The following is a 21,687-nucleotide window of genomic DNA, read 5'->3' as shown; positions in this document are numbered from 1 at the left end:
ATCTTAAGAAGCACATCAACAAACTGGAAAAGGTGCAAAGACATGCTACTAAGTGGCTCCCAGAACTGAAGGGCAAGAGCTACGAGGAGAGGTTAGAAGCATTAACCCTTAACATGCTCGGGGTCTAATATCCTGCTATCCACACAGGCGCATGTCATTTTGAAAAAAAAAAAATTTTTTTTTTTGCTAATCTGTTAAGTTCTGTTCACTGATCACGGGAAAAATAAAAAAAAAATTCTATTGTACTTACTTTTGTTGCAATAGAGCCGAGAAGCTCTGCGATGACGTCACAATCTGCATGTTCGCTCATGCAGTACACGCCCGGGAGATGTTGCGCGCGGTCCTCAAACAGCCAGAGTTGCCACAAATATATTTTCGCGCTATTTATTTACAATGTCTAAGCGCATTTTATCTAATTTTTTTTCACTAATTGTGTTTCAAATACTGTTTGAACATATTTTGTATCAATAATTGTTGCATATTTGAGTATACACAGGCGCACACAAATGTTTTCAATTACGGCAATATAATATGTCATTACAGCCTATTATATTATATGTTCTGCTTATATGTTTACATATTTACACACTCGCACACGCTATACACACTTTGAAGCACACTTAGAAGATTTCTAGACTGTGGTAGTCATTGAAGCAGTCGACAGCACATAATGGGATACCACACGTTTCACACCATGTTTGCACAAGCTTCCGTTTCTTGTCTCTACGTGTCGTTGTTTTACACACCAAGCAATCACGTTGGGCTATTGCACGCTTCACACCAGGTGGCAAATACTTAAGTTTGTGTGCTAGGAAGCCTTCAGTGTGAGCGAGGCGTGGAGTACCAGCATGCTGCAACAGTGGGTTTATGATGGGCCGCTGAATACCTGGGACATCTTTTGCAAACTTTCCTAATAACTGTATTGCAGCATCAAATACAAAGTCACGGAAAGTGGGCTTACGTCCAGTTCTCACAAGGTACATGTTGAAACAGTTCAGCATGCTCATGTCCACAAGATGGAAGAACACTTTTTTCGTCCACCTACATGTCTTCCGCACACACTCTGCAGTGCCAATCATCATGTCTGATTTATCAATCAACCGCATGTTGATATTATAGTCTAAAACACAGTCTGGCTTATATAGTGGTGCGTTTGTTTTATGGCTCACTTTCCCACTGTTCACCATTGTTCCATCATGAATTGTTGTCAACAAGTTCACCTCTCTTTTGTCTTTCCACCGAACTGACAGAATGTTATCACTTTTCCTTCTCTGACACTCACCAACTGCAATGTCGTTGTCAAACACAGGCATTTCCCTTCGTTGTAGCTTTACTGTACCAACCAATCCGGTTCTATTTTCTAGCAAGAACCGAGCTAGCAAGGGACTTGTATAGTAATTATCTGTGTATAAAATGTGTCCCTTGTTCATCCACGGAGCCATGATGGTCTTCACTACACTCCCCGAGAATCCATGTTCGTCGTTACCGGGAATGTCTACATCACTAGCCGAGTACAGAATCATGTGTAACACGTATCCTGTCTCACAATCACAAAGAACAAAAAATTTCAGGCCAAATCGGTTTCGTTTTGAGGGAATGTACTGTTTGAATGGAACACGTCCCTTGAAAAGTATGAGAGATTCATCAACCACCAGCTTCTGTGCTGGTACGTAAAAATCTCTGAATTTTCCAATAACATCGTTCATGTAGTGCCTCACTCGCCACAGTCTATCATCAGGTGTTCGGTCCTGAACACTTCCAAAATGTAGACACCTGAGGAGTATCTGAAACCTGTCTCGTGACATATATTTCCCGAATAAAGGTGTTGGTATTGTCTTGTCCTTGCTCCAATAGTCATTTATTGCATGTTTGTGACAGTGCTTCATCAACAAACAGAGTGCCAAAAACACATACATTTCCGCCACTGTGGTATTTTTCCAACGCTGCAGTCGTGAAAATTCTGTGATTTCCCTCTCAATCAGGTAAGCAGCATGCAGGTTCGTTTGGTGTACAATGTATTCCATGAGTGGTTCATCATAGAATGCTGTAAAATATTCCATCTCAGCCATGTCCTCACCTTGATTAGGGAAAAGGTTTGTAATCCCTACATCTTTATCGTCAAAGTGAGGAATATTAGGAATAAAATCGTCACCATCACTCCACTCAAGTACACCAGGCGTCCTGCGAGATGCAGAGGAAAGACGGCGAGGAAGCGATGCATACCGGCGACCAGGAGCTGAATACCGTCTGCGAGAAGCACGGCGGCTACGTGCACGTGAGGTGGGTGCACGTGAACACGAGGGTCTTGGTGCCTCATGTGGTGCCATGCGGTGGCGCTTGGCTGGGCGAGATGCTGCTGACGCGACAATTTCTCGCCCAGTTACACCACTGGTACCAGCCACAGGCTCAATAAAACTTTGATCTGAGTCACTAAACCCAGAAAAGGAGTCACCTCCCTCTGACTCGTCACCCTCAAACAGAAAATATCCACAGGAACTGTGAGGTCGTGGTAGAATTGGGGTAGAAAATGGGCGAGGAGGCATGGGAGAGCGTATAGGCCTCGCCATGGCATGGCGGTCATTCTCACTTTCACTGCTGCTGCTACTATCTCCCGACAACTGTGTATAATCCTCATCGTTGTCTGAATCGTCAAACACACTTTCTTCACCTTCAGAGAATAATTCGTGGGCTATTTGCTCTGGGGTGAGGGACTGAGTGATGCGTGCTCGTGAGGCGTTTGACCGTGCGCTCGCCATGGTGACTCTCGCTAAACTGAGGCCTCCCATGCCATCGGAGCGTGAGCTGGATTTTTTTTCAAAATGGCCGCTGTTTACTAGAGCCCCTGGGCAGCGTATGGGACCCCCAGCTACACCGCGGGCCATTCAAATCGTGCGCGGTACCCATACACTTCATATGAAGTGAAGCGCAGTTGACTGGTAAAACGATTTACACTTCATATGAAGTGATGCGCACTTTAAGGGTTAAATATGCCAAAACTAGAAGACAGAAGAAAAAGAGGTGATATGATCACTACGTACAAAATAGTAACAGGAATTGATAAAATCGACAGGGAAGACTTCCTGAGACCTGGAACTTCAAGAACAAGAGGCCATAGATTTAAACTAGCTAAACACAGATGCCGAAGAAATATAAGAAAATTCACCTTCGCAAATAGAGTGGTAGACGGTTGGAACAAGTTAAGTGAGAAGGTGGTGGAGGCCAAGACCGTCAGTAGTTTCAAAGCGTTATATGACAAAGAGTGCTGGGAAGACGGGACACCACGAGCGTAGCTCTCATCCTGTAACTACACTTAGGTAATTACACTTAGGTAATTACATGCAAATGACCTGCTACGGATGTGCGACAGGTTTGCCGCACATATATTTCTCAAATATAAATTGATATTATTCTATATTTGCATATTGTGCATAATATAGGTTAGGTAAGCATTGGTAAGGTTAGCATTGTGCATTGGTAAGGTTAGGTTTTGTGTTTAGGTTCTGTTGGCAAGTATTTGTATTTGTAGTACGTAAGTAAAGCATTTACAGTGCTGCGGTTCAAACAAAAGTCGCCAGCGAAGCACTTGTTCTGAAAGTGTTCGGACGTCATCGGATGCGAGTCGTGTGTAAACCGTTTTTCATTCATAAACAGTGCCAGTAGCACAGGCACTCAGTATAGTGTGGAGGAAGAGCTTGGACACAGGGATGATACCAGATGCACTTAAAGCAGTAGACATAGTTCCTCTGGACTCTGGATCAAAACATGGATTTTGAGTGGGAAGATCATGCCTCTTGCAGCTAATTGACCACTATGACAAATCCACTGAGGCATTAGAAGAAAAACAGAATGCAGATGTGGTATATACGGATTTTGCAAAGGCACTCGATAAATGTGACCATGGAGTGATAGCACACAAAATGAGATCAGTGGGAATAACTGGTAAAGTAGGACGGTGGATACTCAGTTTTCTGTCGAAGAGAACACAAAGAGAAACAGTCAACGATATAAAAATAGAGTCCAAGCGCAGTTAAAACCTCTGTACCTCAAGGTACAGTCCTTGCACCATTGCTTTTGCTCATACTCATATCAGATATAGACTCAAATACAAGGCATAGCTTTGCATCATTCTTTGCAGATGACACAAAAATCAGTGTGAAAATTACCTCTGTTGAAGACATTGAAAAACTACAAGCAGATATTAGTAAAGTTTCAACTGGGCAGCAGAAAATAACATAATGTGTAACAGTGATAAATTCCAGGTACTCAGGAAGAATAAAAATGAGACCGTTAAGCATATTACAGGGTTCAAAACACAATAAAATTTGCCCATAGTAGGAAAGTAACATGTAAAGGATTTTGGATTAATGATATCTGATGACCTAACGTTTAGGGAGCATAACCAAGCAAATATTGTGTTAGCCAGAAAAGTGATCGGATAGATTACGAGAACTTTCAAATCCAGGGATCCCATCTTCTTCACAATACGTGCAGTTTGCATGAAGGTATATCCTCCCGATGACTGCACGAGTAGGAATGTAGAAAGATGAGTATATGACAATGCACAACCACAACAACACAGCGGTCATGATGTACCCAAGTCAAGAAGCTAATGACACCGTCAAGGTGGGCGAGGATAAAGGCAAAATAAACAAGAAAGGGATACACGAAGGGAATAATGAGAACAAAAGGCAAACTCAAAGCGTTGCCGCAGTAAATAAAGCGAGGGACGTAGGGCGTTGGGAGGGGGGCAAAGGATGTGAAGGAGGCAAGTGCAAAACAGACAGGATAAAGAAAGGGAGGTGTGAGCAGAGGAAGGTACAAGGAGCAAATGTGTAGAAGAGTAGATAAAGTCAAGACGGAACAGGCGAGGTTAGGACAGGGTAAGGCAAGTAGACTGCATCCGGAGCTTCATGACTGGGACGCTAACGCATCGAACTCAGTAGAAGCACCAGCAGGACAACTGGAGGAAGACCTAGGAAGGGCGCGAGGACAAGTCGTGGGAGAACGCGAGGTTGGAGGCCCATCAGGCAAGGCGGCAGGGCGTTTGGAAATTTGGACGGCAGAGGAATGCTTCCTCTTAGTACTGGGGGCAGAGATGTGCGGCAAGGCAGCCTGGGAAGAGAGACAGAGAACGCCAAATAATTTCGAAGAGCATTGTCCAGCATCAATTCAAACGCACTGGAGATAGCAGAGGCAGCTGCGGGAGGATGGACGTCAATTGTAGAAGAGGCGGAGGAGAGGAGCGATGGGTCAGCCTCGGGAAAGGTAAGGACGGACTGCGGAAAGAATTTAGTGACGAGGTGGACCAGCACCATCTCGAGGGGCATCTACAACACAAGTGGCAATAGCGTCGTCAAGATCAGGACTCGGTTGAAATGGCAGGTGGGAGAGAAGAAGCCTCAGGTGTGAGAGGAATGTCAGTCAAAAACAGGTCAGGAAAAGGCAAAGGCAGCAGTGGAGGGGGAAGCGGCGGGTGACTAGGAATGAGGGCAGGATGAGGCAAAGCACGACTGGAGGGCGGAGTGACGACGGGAAGAGCCTTACTGAGCGCCGCAAAGTAGGAAGGACACTGCTTGAAAGTGATGGGATAATCACCACCACAGTTGGGGCAACAGAGCTCGCAGTCACGACTGAAATGGGAACCAGAGCATTTGCCACAATGGATGTCATTGGTACAGCCATGGGAGGTACTGTCTCCACTCGATCATCCGGACTATATGGGAAGGACCCCCAGCCGGATTATCACATTTTTCGGATAATGGTACTTTTTCACCTACGAGTCCAAAAGTGACCATTTCCAACTATTTTTATACTACAAACAACATAATTTGAATTGCCTTGCCACATACATTTATTAAATATTCAACTAGAAACCTCAACTTACCTTGTTGGTGTTCGTCTTCTTGATTGATGCCACACATCTTGAAGTTAAAAATTCTTAACAATTTACGTAACCTATACTAACACAACACTAAAATTAACACTTAAAATTACTGTACAGTTCATTAAGCTAAGTTAGTTTTGACTGCCAGCTGCTGAAGCCTCACTGGTTGAGGGCATTTGGGTTGCCTGTGAGGCCTCACTTGTTGAAGGCGCTTGCTTGCACCTCACTTGTTGAAGCGCTTGCTTGCACCTCACTTGTTGAAGCGCTTGCATGCCCTCACTTGTTGAAGGCGCTTGGCCTGCCTGTGACGCCTCACTTATTAAAGGCGCTTGCTTGCGCCTCACTTGTTGAAAGCGCTTGGCTTGCCTGTGGCGCGTCACTTGTTGAAAGCGCTTGGCTTGCCTGTAATGCCTCACTTGTTGAAGGAGCTTGGCTTGCCTGTGGCGCCTCACTTGTTGAAGGCGCTTGGCTGCCTGTGACGCCTCACTGGTTGAACAACACGTAACTTGTCTTTAATTGCTAGGACAATCTTCTTCCTCTTAACACTTCCAGAACGATTGATGCTGCTACCAGACATATTCTTGGCCAAAAATGTTCAAAATTACTATGAAAATTAAGAAAGTTATTTAAAAAAAATATTTCACTAATGGCGCAACACTGTGAGGCCGCACTGGTTGAGGTGTATAACAGTAACTTGTCTTTTATTGTTAGGACAACTTTCTTCCTCTTAACACCTCCAGAACGATTGATGCTGCTACCAGACATAGTCTTGGCCAAAAATGTTCAAAGTTACTATGAAAATAAAAAAGTTATTTAAAAAAAATATTTCACTAATGGCGCAGCACTGTGTATAACACGAGGGACGGACGCACATGGGTTGACCAGTGTTGGACGGGTCCACTTGGGATAGCGCGTTACGTAGGCCGCCAGGAGGAAAAAAATTCACAATATTTTTGAAGGAAACTTCAGCCTGTGCACAATGCTTTTAGGAAACTTATTTATTTGTTATTACATAATTACTAGTAGTTATTTCATTTGTTTTTGGCTATGATTAATTGTTCTAAAATTATTGGTAATTCCTGTACCCAGGTGGTCCCTCCTGACGCACCCCTCCCACCCTCCCAACACCACCCACCCACCCCACCCCCCTCCTCCACCATGCGTCTAGGGCCACAGACAGGATTAATACGGTATGGCCGTATTTTCATCCGGCCAAACCAGCTTTTATCCGGTTCCTGTGGCCATTTTGGCCGGATATTGTGATAACTTTATCCGATCACGATTTTGTCCGTATAAGGGCGTTTTCCGGATGTTTGAATCCCGGATAATCGCGGGGTTACAGTATTGTGGAAACCCTTACAACGAAAGCACTGAGTAGGACTGGGGACATACACCTCCAATTTATGGAAGAAGCCATTAATCCAAACCCGATCAAAGGGGAGGGAATCAAGAAAAGTAAGGAGGGCAGTGCCAGTATCACACAGGTTGCCACCAATCCGACACATAAATTTCCAATGCCAAAGATTGGAATGTCAGCATCCTGCAGTTGGGTCTTGATGTTGTCGGCAGTAATGTCAACAACATTCCGGACAACGTATCGTGCCAAATGGTCACCCAGAGGCGTACAAAAACGGACCTTGTAACCACAGATATCAGTAACATCCGAAAGCACCAAGTCCCCAGAGGAAGCATGGCCCACTGCAATCAAGTTCTGCATTTATTCGACATGAAATCATGCACCTTGATCTTAAAGAACTCGGGAACGGCTTGACAAAAAAGACTTCGTGCCCTACTATTTCCAAAAACGCTCTGATCAGAGGGCGTATCGGCATCAAAGACGATGATGAATGTACAGAGGCCAGGAGAACTTGTCTGACCGGGAGGGAGTGGAGGACGTGGAGACAGAGGTTGTGGGGGGGGGTCACAGGGCACCGCAGGATGCAGGCAACATTTCACTTTCAATCTATTAGCCTTACTATGATGATTACTGTCCAGAAAAACACCCTCGGGATTCCCTCCAAGACCGGGAGAACGTCGTGACCAGAATGCGTGCCAAGGGACAACAGGTCCTGAAAATCCTCAAAGGGATCAGAAATGTCCACAGGAGAAATGCTGCACGAACCATCATCTGTCGCCTTGGTTTGCCGACCTGGGATCCCATCACAATGGTTATACTCTTTAAATCACTTATGTAGTTCCGTCTTGAGTACTGCTCGGTACTCACTTTCCCCTTCAGAGCAGGAGAGATTGCTGAAATAGAGGGAGTACAGAGAAAATATACGGCATACATAGACGCAATAAAGTATCTAAATTATTGGGATCATCTCAAAGCTCTCCAAATGTACTCGCTAGAAAGAGGATGAGAGAGATATCAAATAATATACACATGGAAAATACTGGAGGGCTAGGTCCTAAATTTACACAGTAAAATATCAACATACTGGAGTGTACGATATGGAAGAAAATGCAGAATAGAACCAGTGAAGAGCAAGGGTGTCATACGCACAATCAGAGAACACTGTATAAACATTAGAGGTTCGTGGTTGTTCAACATCCTCCCAGCGAGCATAAGAAATATTGCCGGAACAACCGTGGACATCTTCAAGAGAAAACTAGATAGTTTTCTTCAAGGAGTGCCGGATCAACCGGGCTGTTGTGGATATGGGCCTGCGGACCACTCCAAGCAACAGCCTGGGTGGACCAAACTCTCACAAGTCAAGCCAGGCTTGGGGAGTAGAATAATTCCCAGAACCCCATCAAGCAGGTATCAAGCAGGGGGGGGGGGTTTAATGGGTGCATGGAATAGACTTTGGCCTTTGTTTATGAGGACGGGCTGAGTCGAGAGCGATTCAATCATTCATTTACATTGTTTGGAGCATTTGGCAGTTTTGAGGCTTCAGTTCTTTTGGACCCAGCACTGGTCTATATTAGTTTGCTGACTTTCTGGATGCTTTTCTGGTGGGGTGGCAGAGTTCTGTTCTGTTCTCTGTGCCTCTGTGAGGGGACCAGATTCTTGCCCTGGTCCCCCAGTTGGTGGTTGATGTGACAAGAGTAGTTGGGCGCCATCTTGGCCAGACAGCTTCAGGGAGCCACCGGGGCTCATCTAGAAAGAGGCATTTCATTACATTCAATGGTGTTTTTTTTTTGGACTAGGGTATTTGCATTTGAAAAAGTGAGTTATTCATTGAATTGAGTGCCCCACCCCTCTGAAAATGGTGTGAGTGCCTAAGCATGTTAGAGCATTAGCATTTGATGTACTGCTGTAGAGGGTTACATTTTTGAACATTTTGAATTTGAACTGTTGGCCTTCGAGCCAAAATTTTTATCTTGATTACCTTGGTTTAAATTATGTTAATAACCTATAGTTTCTTCCTGATATGCTATAAGTGACATTTTGTCATTATTTCACAGCCTGGTGAGTGTTTGATCAGTAAGGTGTTGACGCTGGACTTGGACAGCTATCCAGTTCAACGTAACGAAGATCACAGCGGACCCTTTGCTACTCGAGTAAGTCTTAACATTACTAATGTGTTTGCTCATCCTACAGATGTCTTGATCCTACATACATGCCTTTGCCTCTATCCTTGTTTCCTGTCTTCCTCTTTACTAATATGAAATGGTTCTCATGCTGTTTAAGCCTTGTTTCTCAGTAGTGGTAATATCATCATCTAGCTGGTATAGAGTAGGTATATATGATTCTCGGGTTAATTTCCAAGGGGCTCATTCATGATATTTGAAAACCTTAACATCTGAAATCTCATCTGAGAATCTACAAGTGTCTTACACCTTCCACCAAATCTCTGTGTCTACATGTGTTGTGTCTCAAGTTTGCCGTCTCCCAAAGCAGGAGGACAGTTGTGCGGCACCACCTTGTGCACCATTGATGTTCGAGCATTTCAGTGGGATCTTTACACAGTCGTTGTGCGGACATACTATCATATCCTCAGTCCCATATCTACAGTGATGTTTCAGTTAAACATGAGAATTTTAGAATTTTCTGTTCATATTCCTCTTCATGAATACAATACCTTGGGCCCTCAGCACATGGTGTTTAACTCCATGAAGTTCTCCCCTGCATTGTATTATAATGGCCATATAGAGCTGCATTGTGTTGTGTACACCGAGACATGTGTACTGTCAACTACCTGTGCACTCATCATAATCACCAACACCTGCCTTCAGAGCGAAATGACAGGCAGGATGACCAGGCACAAAACAGCCAGGTGGTCGGCGCAACCGTAAACCCCCAATCATCAACCAATCAGGTACAATTACCACCACACATTTTTGTTACACACCAACTTCATGAAATCTTAACACCAGCATTCAGAATGCATGCTTAAGTTTTGTATAAACATTTGTCTCTCTTTTGCTGAAATATGGCACTTGTGACCTGAGGCACTTGTGACTTGAAGCATTTGTGACATGAAGCACCTGTGACCTGAAACACTTCTGACCTAAAGCATTTGTGACCTGAAGCACCTGTGACCTGAGGCACTTGTGACTTGAAGCACTTGTGACCTGAAGTACTTGTGACCTGAAGCACTTGTGACCTAAAGCACTTGTGACCTGAAGCACCTGTGACCTGAGGCACTTGTGACTTGAAGCACTTGTGACCTGAAGCACTTGTGACCTGAAGCACTTGTGACTTGAAGCACTTGTGACCTGAAGCACTTGTGGCCTGAAGCACTTGTGACCTGAAGCACTTGTGACTTGAAGCACTTGTGACCTGAAGCACTTGTGGCCTGAAGCACTTGTGACCTGAAGCACTTGTGACTTGAAGCACTGGTGACCTGAAGCACATGTGACCTAAAGCACCTGTGACCTGAAGCACCTGTGACCTAAAGCACTTGTGACCTGAAGTACTTGTGACCTGAAGCACTTGTGACCTAAAGCACTTGTGACCTAAAGCACTTGTGACCTGAAGCACTTGTGACCTAAAGCACTTGTGACCTGAAGCACTTATGACCTGAAGCACTTGTGACCTGAAGCACCTGTGACCTGAAGCACTTGTGACCTGAAGCACTTGTGACCTGAAGCACTTGTGACCTGAAGCACTTGTGACCTGAAGCACTTGTGACCTGAAGCACTTGTGACCTGAAGCATTTGTGGCCTGAAGCACCTGTGACCTGAAGCATTTGTGACCTGAAGCACTTATGACCTGAAGCACCGGTGACCTGAAGCACTTGTGACCTGAAGCACTTATAACCTGAAGCACCTGTGACCTGAAGCACCTGTGACCTGAAGCACCTGTGACCTGAAGCACTTGTGACCTGAAGCACTTATGACCTGAAGCACTTGTAACCTGAAGCACCTGTGACCTGAAGCACTTGTGACCTGAAGCACCTGTGACCTGAAGCACTTGTGACCTGAAGCACTTATAACCTGAAGCACCTGTGACCTGAAGCACCTGTGACCTGAAGCACTTTTGACCTGAAGCACCTGTGACCTGAAGCACCTGTGACCTGAAGCATTTGTGACCTGAAGCATTTGTGACCTGAAGCACTTATGACCTGAAGCACTTATGACCTGAAGCACTTGTGAACTGAAGTACTTGTGACCTGAAGCACCTGTGACCTGAAGCACTTAAGGCTATTAAGGTGGAAAAAGGCTATCATGGTTCCAATCTATAAAACTGGAAGCAGGGAAGACCCCCTTAATTATAGACCTGTATCATTGACAAGTGTAATAGTCAAAATATTGGGAAAAAAAATTAAAACTAAATGGGTAGAACACCTGGAGAGAAATGATATAATATCAGACAGACAGTATGGTTTTTTGATCTGGAAGATCCTGTGTAACGAATTTACTCAGTTTCCATGATCGAGCAACAGAGATTTTACAGGAAAGAGATGGTTGGGTTGACTGCATCTATCTGGACCTAAAAAAGGCTTTTGACAGAGTTCCACATAAGAGGTTGTTCTGGAAACTGGAAAATATTGGAGGGGTGACAGGTAAGCTTCTAACATGGATGAAAAATTTTCTGACTGATAGAAAAATGAGGGCAGTGATCAGAGGCAATGTATCGGAATGGAGAAATGTCACACGTGGAGTACAACAGGGCACAGAGTACAACAGTTCTTGCACCTGTGATGTTTATTGTCTACATAAATGATCTACCAGTTGGTATATAGAATTATATGAACATGTTTGCTGATGATGCTAAGATAATAGGAAGGATAAGAAACTTAGATGATTGGCATGCCCTTCAAGATGACCTGGACAAAATAAGTATATGGAGCACCACTTAGCAAATGGAATTCAATGTTAATAAATGCCATGTTATGGAATGTGGAATAGGAGAACATAGACCTAGGGCCTCGTAGCCTGGTGGATAGCGTGCAGGACTCGTAATTCTGTGGCGCGGGTTCGATTCCCGCACGAAGCAGAAACAAATGGGCAAAGTTTCTTTCACCCTGAATGCCCCTGTTACCTAGCAGTAAATAGGTACCTGGGAGTTAGTCAGCTGTCAAGGGCTGCTTCCTGGGGGCGGAGGCCTGGTCGAGGACCGGGCCGCGGGGACACTAAAAGCCCCGAAATCATCTCAAGATAACCTCAAGATAACCCCACACAACCTATATACTGTATTATGTGAGAAATCTTTAAAGAATTCTGATAAAGAAAGAGATCTAGGGGTGGTTCTAGATAGAAAACTATCATCTGAGGACCACATAAAGAATATTGTGCGAGGAGCCTATGCCACGCTTTCTAACTTCAGAATTGCTTTTAAATACATGGATGGCGATATACTAAAGAAATTGTTCACGACTTTTGTTAGGCAAAAGCTAGAATATGCAGTGGTTGTGTGGTGCCCATATCTTAAGAAGCATATCAACAAACTGGAAAAGGTGCAAATCATGCTACTAAGTGGCTCCCAGAACTGAAGGGCAAGAGCTACAAGGAGAGGTTAGAGGCATTAAATATGCCAAAACTAGAAGACAGAAAAAAAAGAGGTGATATGATCACTACGTACAAAATAGTAACAGGAATTGATAAAATCGATAGGGAAGATTTCCTGAAACCCGGAACTTCAAGAACAGGAGGTCATAGATTTAAACTAGCTAAACGCAGATGCCGAAGAAATATAAAAAAATTCACTTTCACAGAGTGGTAGACGGTTGGAACAAGTTAGGTGAGGTGGTGGTGGAGGCCAAGACCGTCAGTAGTTTCAAAGCGTTATATGACAGAGTGCTGGGAAGATGGGACACCTTGAGCGTAGCACTCATCCTCTAACTACACTTAGTAAATTACATTAAGGTAATTACTGAAGCACTTGTGACCTGAAGCACTTGTGACCTGAAGCACTTGTGACTTAAAGCACCTGTGACCTGAAGCGCCTGTGACCTAAAGCACCTGTGACCTGAAGCACTTGTGACCTAAAGCACTTGTGACCTAAAGCACTTGTGACCTGAAGAATTTGTGACCTGAAGCACTTGTGACCTGAAGCACTTGTGACCTGAAGAACTTGTGACCTGAAGCACTTGTGGCCCAAAGCACCTGTGACCTGAAGCACCTGTGACCTGAAGCACTTGTGACCTGAAGCACCTGTGACCTGAAGCATTTGTGACTTGAAGCACCTGTGACCTGAAGAACTTGTGACCTGAAGCACTTGTGACCTGAAGCTCCTGTGACCTGAAGCACCTGTGACCTGAAGCACTTGTGACCTGAAGCACTTGTGACCTGAAGCTCCTGTGACCTGAAGCACGTGTGACCTGAAGCACTTATGACCTGAAGCACTTGTGACCTGAAGCACCTGTGACCTGAAGCACTTGTGACCTGAAGCACCTGTGACCTGAAGCACATGTGACCTGAAGCACTTGTGACCTGAAGCACTTATGACCTGAAGCACTTATGACCTGAAGCACCTGTGACCTGAAGCACTTGTGACCTGAAGCACTTGTGACCTAAAGCACCTGTGACCTGAAGCACCTGTGACCTGAAGCACTTATGACATGAAGCACTTATGACCTGAAGCACCTGTGACCTGAAGCACTTGTGACCTGAAGCACTTGTGACCTAAAGCACCTGTGACCTAAAGCACCTGTGACCTGAAGCACCTGTGACCTGAAGCACTTATGACCTGAAGCACTTATGACCTGAAGCACCTGTGACCTGAAGCACTTATGACCTGAAGCACTTATGACCTGAAGCACTTATGACCTGAAGCACCTGTGACCTGAAGCACTTGTGACCTGAAACACTTGTGACCTGAAGCACCTGTGACCTGAAGCACCTGTGACCTGAAGCGCTTGTGACCTGAAGCACCTGTGACCTGAAGCACTTGCGACCTGAAGCACCTGTGACCTGAAGCACTTGTGACCTGAAGCACATGTGACCTGAAGCACTTATGACCTGAAACACCTGTGACATGCAGCACTTGTGACCTGCAGCACTTGTGACCTGAAGCACCTGTGACCTGAAGCACTTGTGACCTGAAGCACTTGCGACCTGAAGCACCTGTGACCTGAAGCACTTGTGACCTGAAGCACTTGTGACCTGAAGCACCTGTGACCTGAAGCACTTGTGACCTGAAGCACTTGTGACCTGAAGCACCTGTGACCTGAAGCACTTGTGACCTGAAACACCTGTGACCTGAAGCACCTGTGACCTGAAGCACTTGTGACCTGAAGCACTTGTGACCTGAAGCACTTGTGACCTGAAGCACTTGTGACCTGAAGCACTTGTGACCTGAAGCACCTGTGACCTGAAGCACCTGTGACCTGAAGTACCTGTGACCTGAAGCACCTGTGACCTGAAGCACCTGTGACCTGAAGCACTTGTGACCTGAAGCACTTGTGACCTGAAGCACTTGTGACCTGAAGCACCTGTGACCTGAAGCACCTGTGACCTGAAGCACTTGTGACCTGAAGCACCTGTGACCTGAAGCACTTGTGACCTGAAGCACTTGTGACCTGAAGCACTTGTGACCTGAAGCACCTGTGACCTGAAGCACCTGTGACATGAAGCACTTGTGACCTGAAGCACCTGTGACCTGAAGCACCTGTGACCTGAAGCACCTGTGACCTGAAGCACCTGTGACCTGAACCACTTGTGACCTGAACCACTTGTGACCTGAACCACTTGTGACCTGAACCACTTGTGACCTGAACCACTTGTGACCTGAACCACTTGTGACCTGAACCACTTGTGACCTGAACCACTTGTGGCCTGAAGCACCTGTGACCTGAACCACTTGTGACCTGAAGCACTTGTGACCTGAAGCACTTGTGACCTGAAGCACTTGTGACCTGAAGCACCTGTGACCTGAAGCACCTGTGACCTGAAGCACTTGTGACCTGAAGCACCTGTGACCTGAAGCACCTGTGACCTGAAGCACCTGTGACTTGAAGCACCTGTGACATGAAGCACCTGTGACCTGAAGCACCTGTGACCTGAACCACTTGTCACCTGAACCACTTGTCACCTGAACCACTTGTCACCTGAACCACTTGTGACCTGAACCACTTGTGACCTGAACCACTTGTGACCTAAACCACTTGTGACCTGAACCACTTGTGACTTAAAGCACTTGTGACCTGAACCACTTGTGACCTGAACCACTTGTGACCTAAAGCACTTGTGACCTGAACCACTTGTGACCTAAACCACTTGTGACCTGAACCACTTGTGACCTGAACCACTTGTGACCTGAACCACTTGTGACCTGAACCACTTGTGACCTGAACCACTTGTGGCCTGAAGCACCTGTGACCTGAAGCACTTGTGACCTGAAGCATGTGTGACCTGAAGCACTTGTGACCTGAAGCATTTGTGACCTGAAGCACTTGTGACCTGAAGCACCTGTGACGTGAAGCACCTGTGACCTGAAGCACCTGTGACCTGAAGCACCTGTGACCTGAAGCACTTGTGACCTGAAGCACCTGTGACCTAAAGCACCTGTGACTTGAAGCACCTGTGACCTGAAGCACTTGTGACCTAAAACTCTTGTGACCTGAAGCACTTGTGGCCTAAAACACTTGTGACCTGAAGCACTTGTGACCTAAAACACTTGTGACCTGAAGCACTTGTGACCTAAAGCACTTGTGACCTGAAGCACTTGTGACCTGAAGCACTTGTGACCTAAAGCACTTGTGACCTGAAGCACTTGTGACCTAAAGCACTTGTGACCTGAAGCACTTGTGACCTAAAGCACTTACAATCTTAAATCACTGCTTGCAAACCTGCCCAGAATGTATTTGTGTGCTGATTTATCTCCAGTATTACTGGAGTTAAAGATTTTTGTCTGAGCTGGTGGACACAGAATGAATACATAAATGCTGCTCTCAATAGCGTGAATGGCAGAGCCAAGTATAAGGAAAACTAGTGGACTTATGTGGACAGAAGTGTTTGTGAGTGTGTGTGTATTGAACCCATCCTCCTGTTGTGATAGTTCCTATTGTCATGAACGTCAGGAGTCAGAATCCGTACATTCATAGCTTTAAGATACTGACTAGTATGGAATTCTTTTAAATTAAATGAAGTTAAAAGACTTAAATATTCCTTGGCCTAGTATAGCACACAAATGTACTGTATTAGGCCTCAGATATAATATATTAGGGCTAGTAAGGTTAGTTTAGTTTGTCAAAGTAACTCCAGTAAAAAATTGTTTTCCGGTTTGTCATACTCAATACCTGTAGTTTAGATTTCTACGTCCTAATTTCTTTGTATTTTGGTATATATACTATGGTCCTCGTCGTTACTATAAGTACTACCAAAACAGAAAGATGGGCTGTTGTATACATACACAGATGTGTTTTGTCTTGTATGTTAATTTTCAAGTGATGTCTGCAAATGTTTCGTATGTTTCTTTAAGAGTAATATTTAATTGATATCATTGAAGGTTTCTGTAAGCCTGCAAGAAAAATTTGACATTGGGAACTCTCTCAAGGAAGAGGGAGACCCTGTGCAAGAACACTGTGAGGGAAGGGGAAGATCCTAGACAGGAACACTGTGAGGGAAGGGGAAGATCCTAGACAGGAACACTGTGAGGGAAGGGGAAGATCCTAGACAGGAACACTGTGAGGGAAGGGGAAGTTCTTAGGCAGGAACACTGCGAGGGAAGGGGAAGTTCTTAGGCAGGAACACTGCGAGGGAAGGGGAAGTTCTTAGGCAGGAACACTGCGAGGGAAGGGGAAGTTCTTAGGCAGGAACACTGCGAGGGAAGGGGAAGTTCTTAGGCAGGAACACTGTGAGGGAAGGGGAAGTTCTTAGGCAGGAACACTGTGAAGGAAGGGGGAGATCCTAGGCAGGAACACTGTGAGGGAAGGGGGAGATCCTAGGCAGGAACACTGAGGGAAGGGGTAGACCCTAGGCAGGAACACTGTGAGGGAAGGGGGAGATCCTAGGCAGGAACACTGAGGGAAGGGGGAGATCCTAGGCAGGAACACTGTGAGGGAAGGGGGAGATCCTAGGCAGGAACACTGTGAGGGAAGGGGGAGATCCTAGGCAGGAACACTGCGAGGGAAGGGGGAGATCCTAGGCAGGAACACTGTGAGGGAAGGGGGAGATCCTAGGCAGGAACACTGTGAGGGAAGGGGGAGATCCTAGGCAGGAACACTGTGAGGGAAGGGGGAGATCCTAGGCAGGTACACTGAGGGAAGGGGGAGATCCTAGGCAGGAACACTGTGAGGGAAGGGGGAGATCCTAGGCAGGAACACTGTGAGGGAAGGGGTAGATCCTAGGCAGGAACACTGAAAGGGAAAGGGAAGATTGTAGGAGGAGTTAGGCATTAGATGTGTGGTAGAAAGTATATCCTAAGGATTATTTCAAGGAATGATTAATATTGTGTAGATTTACTTCCATAATTTAAATGTTGGTTTTGTTTTGTTGCCCGCAGCTATGAGGTCTACTTGAACCTATTGGGAATGGCTATCCATCACAAGTCTTCTGCTGCTCTTAGACATCAACAGACTGTCTGCACACTAAAGTTGTTTTGTCCAGCTGTTAGAGGTCAACCCACGTACAAGTTGCTGGCAATTATCTACAGTTTTGTCCAGCTGTTAGATATCAACCCACGTACAAGTTGCTGGCCATCATCTACAGTTTTGTCCAGCTGTTAGATATCAACCCTTGTACAAGTTGCTGGCCACTATCTACAGTTCACAACTTTGTTTCTGCTGGTCACTGATCACTTATATATATATATGTATATATAATCAATGTCATACCTAATAGGCAGAACTGCACTATTTGCCCTGGTATGTAAGGTCCAATTTACCTAACAGACAGAGAGATTTTAGTTATTTTGAAATATTTCTTTTCAAATTGGTTTATTCCAATTATTATTATTATACAATATATTAAGAACGTGAATTAGTCACTTAGTAATGTTAGGTTAGGTTAGGTAGGTTAGTTTAGGTTTGATCAAGATTCTTTGTTAATATTAACTCGCGGTAAATTTTGTTAATTATATATAATATAATGGAAAGCTTTATCATTACATAATAATATATATAATTTCAGGAAAACTCAATTTGTTAGCCAACTTGGCCTATTAGGCACAAGTTGTGCCTAACATACATACATATATATATATATATATATATATATATATATATATATATATATATATATATATATATATATATTATATATATATATAATATATATATATAATATATATATGTATGTATGTATGTATGCAACAATGATAAAAAAATGCCAATTTAATTATGGAAAATAACCACAGTGAAAAGTAACAAACAGGTAAATGGGGTAAAGAGCTTAGAACTTTCAACTCATTTGAGCCTTCAGTTCTGAAGAATGCTCGAGTATGAATATGTATACAGTACAGTGAAACCTCAGGCTACTACTTTAGTTTGTTCCAAGAGATGAATCGTAAACCGAATATTCATATTTGAATTTAATTTTTCCATAAGAAATAATGTAAATTAAATTAATCCGTTCCACACCTAAAAATATTAACTTAAAAATACATTTGATACAGACTACTACCCATATTTTTACTATACCTTACCTTTATTGAGGACTCTTGTTGGCATATGGTGAGGAGCATGGAGGAGGATGGAAAGGTGTTAGTGTTTGGAAGGGAAGTCTATTGTTGTTGGTTTCGGTGCGATGACGAACGAGGGATCGAATGTATCCCGGCTGCCTGATACAGGGAAATAGCAAAGAAGGATGGGATTTCTACAGTTTCTTCAGGCCACAGACCCTACAATCTCTTCAGGCCACGGACATGACGAATGAAGCGGAAGGTATGGCGAAGGATGTCATAACGGATGTCTTCGTCTCTTGCACCTGCCCCATCAAGGAGAACAGGAACCATGAGGCAGGGAATATTCAGTCTACGAACGTCACTCTGTAGTGAGTGATGGTCGTGTTGAGGAGTTGAGAATGTTGACAAGTCCATAGACCCGGTGAGAAGCCTTCCCAGAGGCCCGCCAGAGAAGAGGACCCAAGTGCTGGCGCCATCACTCTCTCCCAACTTGCGAGGCAAGCCGAGTTGCGGGAGAGCTTTGGTAAGGTCCAAAGGCACCTGTGTAAATTACTGGAGACCATGCACGATCCCTGATGCTGCGTTGGCCACCTCGTTGCCATTAATACCAACATGTGATAGAACCCGTCGGAGAAAGATCGACCAACCCGGAGTACCAGAGTACGACAGCAGTTCGCCACGGATCTGTGACACAGTATGATGGTGGACTCGCAGATGCCAAGATGGTATCAGATGCAGGGCTGTAGCAGAGTCCAAGTTGAAAACCACTGCCGAAAGCCCTGAAACTTGAAGGAGTTGTAAGGCCAGTAAGATTGCAAACAGTTCCTCGGTCAGGCACGAATGAGCAGGGAAGAGCTTCCACGTCTGACAAAAGGAGAGAGGAGCAAAGTATGCAGCCACACAGGCGGATGGTGGCTGATCAATGTGGGACCCATTCATGTAAGCCTTTATCCAGAGTATAAGGAAGCTCACAGGTCTGCAAAAAATTGAAAGGGCCAGATACTCTAAATCCCTCTTCCGACGAAGAGGCTTTGAAAAGTCCACAGACACCAGGATGAGCTCTTCTGTCCACAGAGGTACTGGAGAGATGATTGGGCCAGAGGTGGGTACAGGGACAAGAAGGGAAAACTGTGAGTATACATCCATGGCCCGGATGACGAAAGGCAGCTGACTGCACCTGGAGTGTCCATCTGGCACATTCCACCAGTTACCCTCGAGATGCAGGCGAGTAAGTGGATGGGTAGCAGGGAGATGCACTATCTGTTGAAACCAACATCAAAGGGCAAGAAGACGTTCAAAGTGCAGGGACCATACCCCCGACTCAGCATGGAGAGAAAGAGAGAGAGAGAACTGGCGAGGAGTGCCCTAACGTTGAGCGAAGGGCACCATTTTGGATGAGATCCAACCTTGTCAAGACCGATGATGCTGCTAAGCCATAGACTTCACTCGCATACATGATCTATAGAGGGCTAGGAGCGACCCCTGTGAAGCCCCCCCCCCCATGCTGCCCCAGAGAGCCGTTTCACGATGTTCACACGACGTAGGCACAAGGCCCGAAGGTAATCCACGTCTCTACGTCAGCCGAGGGCCATCGAGAACCATCCCTAGCCTCCTGTGTTCCATGGCGACTGGAAGACTATGCCCCAACAGTCACCACTGGCTGGTCTGGCAAAAAGAGTCCAGGAAAGACTCATGGTACAACTTTATACCAGGTTAATGGAGAGTCCTTCCCCAGCACTGTTGCACAGTCACGGCATCTTGCAGGGAGCCTTGTGCCTCCAGGAGAGTGGCACCATCCGCCACGAGGGTTACTTCATTGACATGGCTAAAACCGGGGCACTCCGGAAATTCCGGGAGATCAGACAGAAGACTAGAGAATAGGAGCGGGCTGAGAATCGCACTCTGGGGGGACACTACTTGAGACACCTTGTGAGACAAGGCAGTGAGTGGAGAGGACTCCTCCAACCACCACTTTGAATGAGGGTCCCTATAGATAGTTTTGAAACCACCTCAACGCCGAATCCGAGAGACCTAGTTGAGCCAGGCCATGAAGGACAGCCTAATGAGAGACAGAGTCAAACACACACTTATTGTTGAAGAATGGTTCACACATTGAAGAACGGCAAGGAAAGGCAACAGAAAACAATTCACGAAATAAAGAAAAACCCAAAATATTTCTTCACACATGCAAAATCAAAAACCACTGCCAGTATTGGACCTATTCATACTAGTGAAGGTTCATACACTGAGGATGACAAAGAAATTAGTGAAATCCTAAATCGGCAGTATGAGGACATGTTTAGCACTCTAATAAACAGTATGAAAGTGTAAGATCTGGACAACTTCTTTATGCGTGATATCCAAACCCCTGTAAATATAACTGATATAAATACAAGTGTGGCAGATTTTGAAAAATAAATTGACAACATGCCCATGCACATAGCTCTGGGTCCAGACTCTTGGAATTCAATATTTATAAAGAAATGCAAAGTGCCAGTAGCACAGGCACCAAGTATAGTGTGGATGAAGAGCTTGGACACAGAGAAGATACCAGATGCACTTAAATCAGCAGACATAGCCCCTCTACACAAGGAAGTGAGCTGTGGTGGGAGAGAATTTAGTTCTAAAATAAGATTATAGTAATTGTTTTGAAGGACCAATATTAATATAAAAAATAAGAGAACCAGTGGCTTATGGAATTCCAATGATTAATGTGTGAATATAATTAAATATGTTCAGAGCAATGGACTGTAATATTAATGATAATTCAGAACCCTATTCATTCCCTTGCACCCTACAACTTGGGGGGGTTAATAATGGGAAGTTAATGCACTTCAGGTAATCCCTC

General features: G+C 45.0%; 1 protein-coding gene across 2 annotated transcripts in view; it reads left to right on the top strand.

The window, feature by feature from the left end:
- Positions 1–18,308, top strand: part of SMC1 (structural maintenance of chromosomes 1) — a 236,364-nt gene extending 218,056 nt beyond the window's left edge. The window contains exons 16-18 of one of the 2 annotated variants that reach the window (XM_069334323.1): positions 9,296–9,391; positions 10,067–10,149; positions 17,721–17,888. In XM_069334323.1, the coding sequence (XP_069190424.1) occupies positions 9,296–9,391; positions 10,067–10,126 (156 nt within the window). In that variant the 3' untranslated portion in view covers positions 10,127–10,149; positions 17,721–17,888. Of the gene's footprint in view, positions 1–9,295; positions 9,392–10,066; positions 10,150–17,720 lie in introns of both variants that reach the window. The other variant, XM_069334324.1, reaches the window with a different exon arrangement.
- The last annotated feature ends 3,379 nt before the right edge of the window (positions 18,309–21,687 follow it).

Source organism: Procambarus clarkii, chromosome 31 (assembly GCF_040958095.1).
Source record: "Procambarus clarkii isolate CNS0578487 chromosome 31, FALCON_Pclarkii_2.0, whole genome shotgun sequence".
In the NCBI taxonomy this organism is placed as follows: domain Eukaryota; kingdom Metazoa; phylum Arthropoda; class Malacostraca; order Decapoda; family Cambaridae; genus Procambarus; species Procambarus clarkii.
The sequence above is the reverse complement of the archived record's forward strand: the minus strand, read 5'-3'. Positions and strand labels throughout refer to the sequence as shown.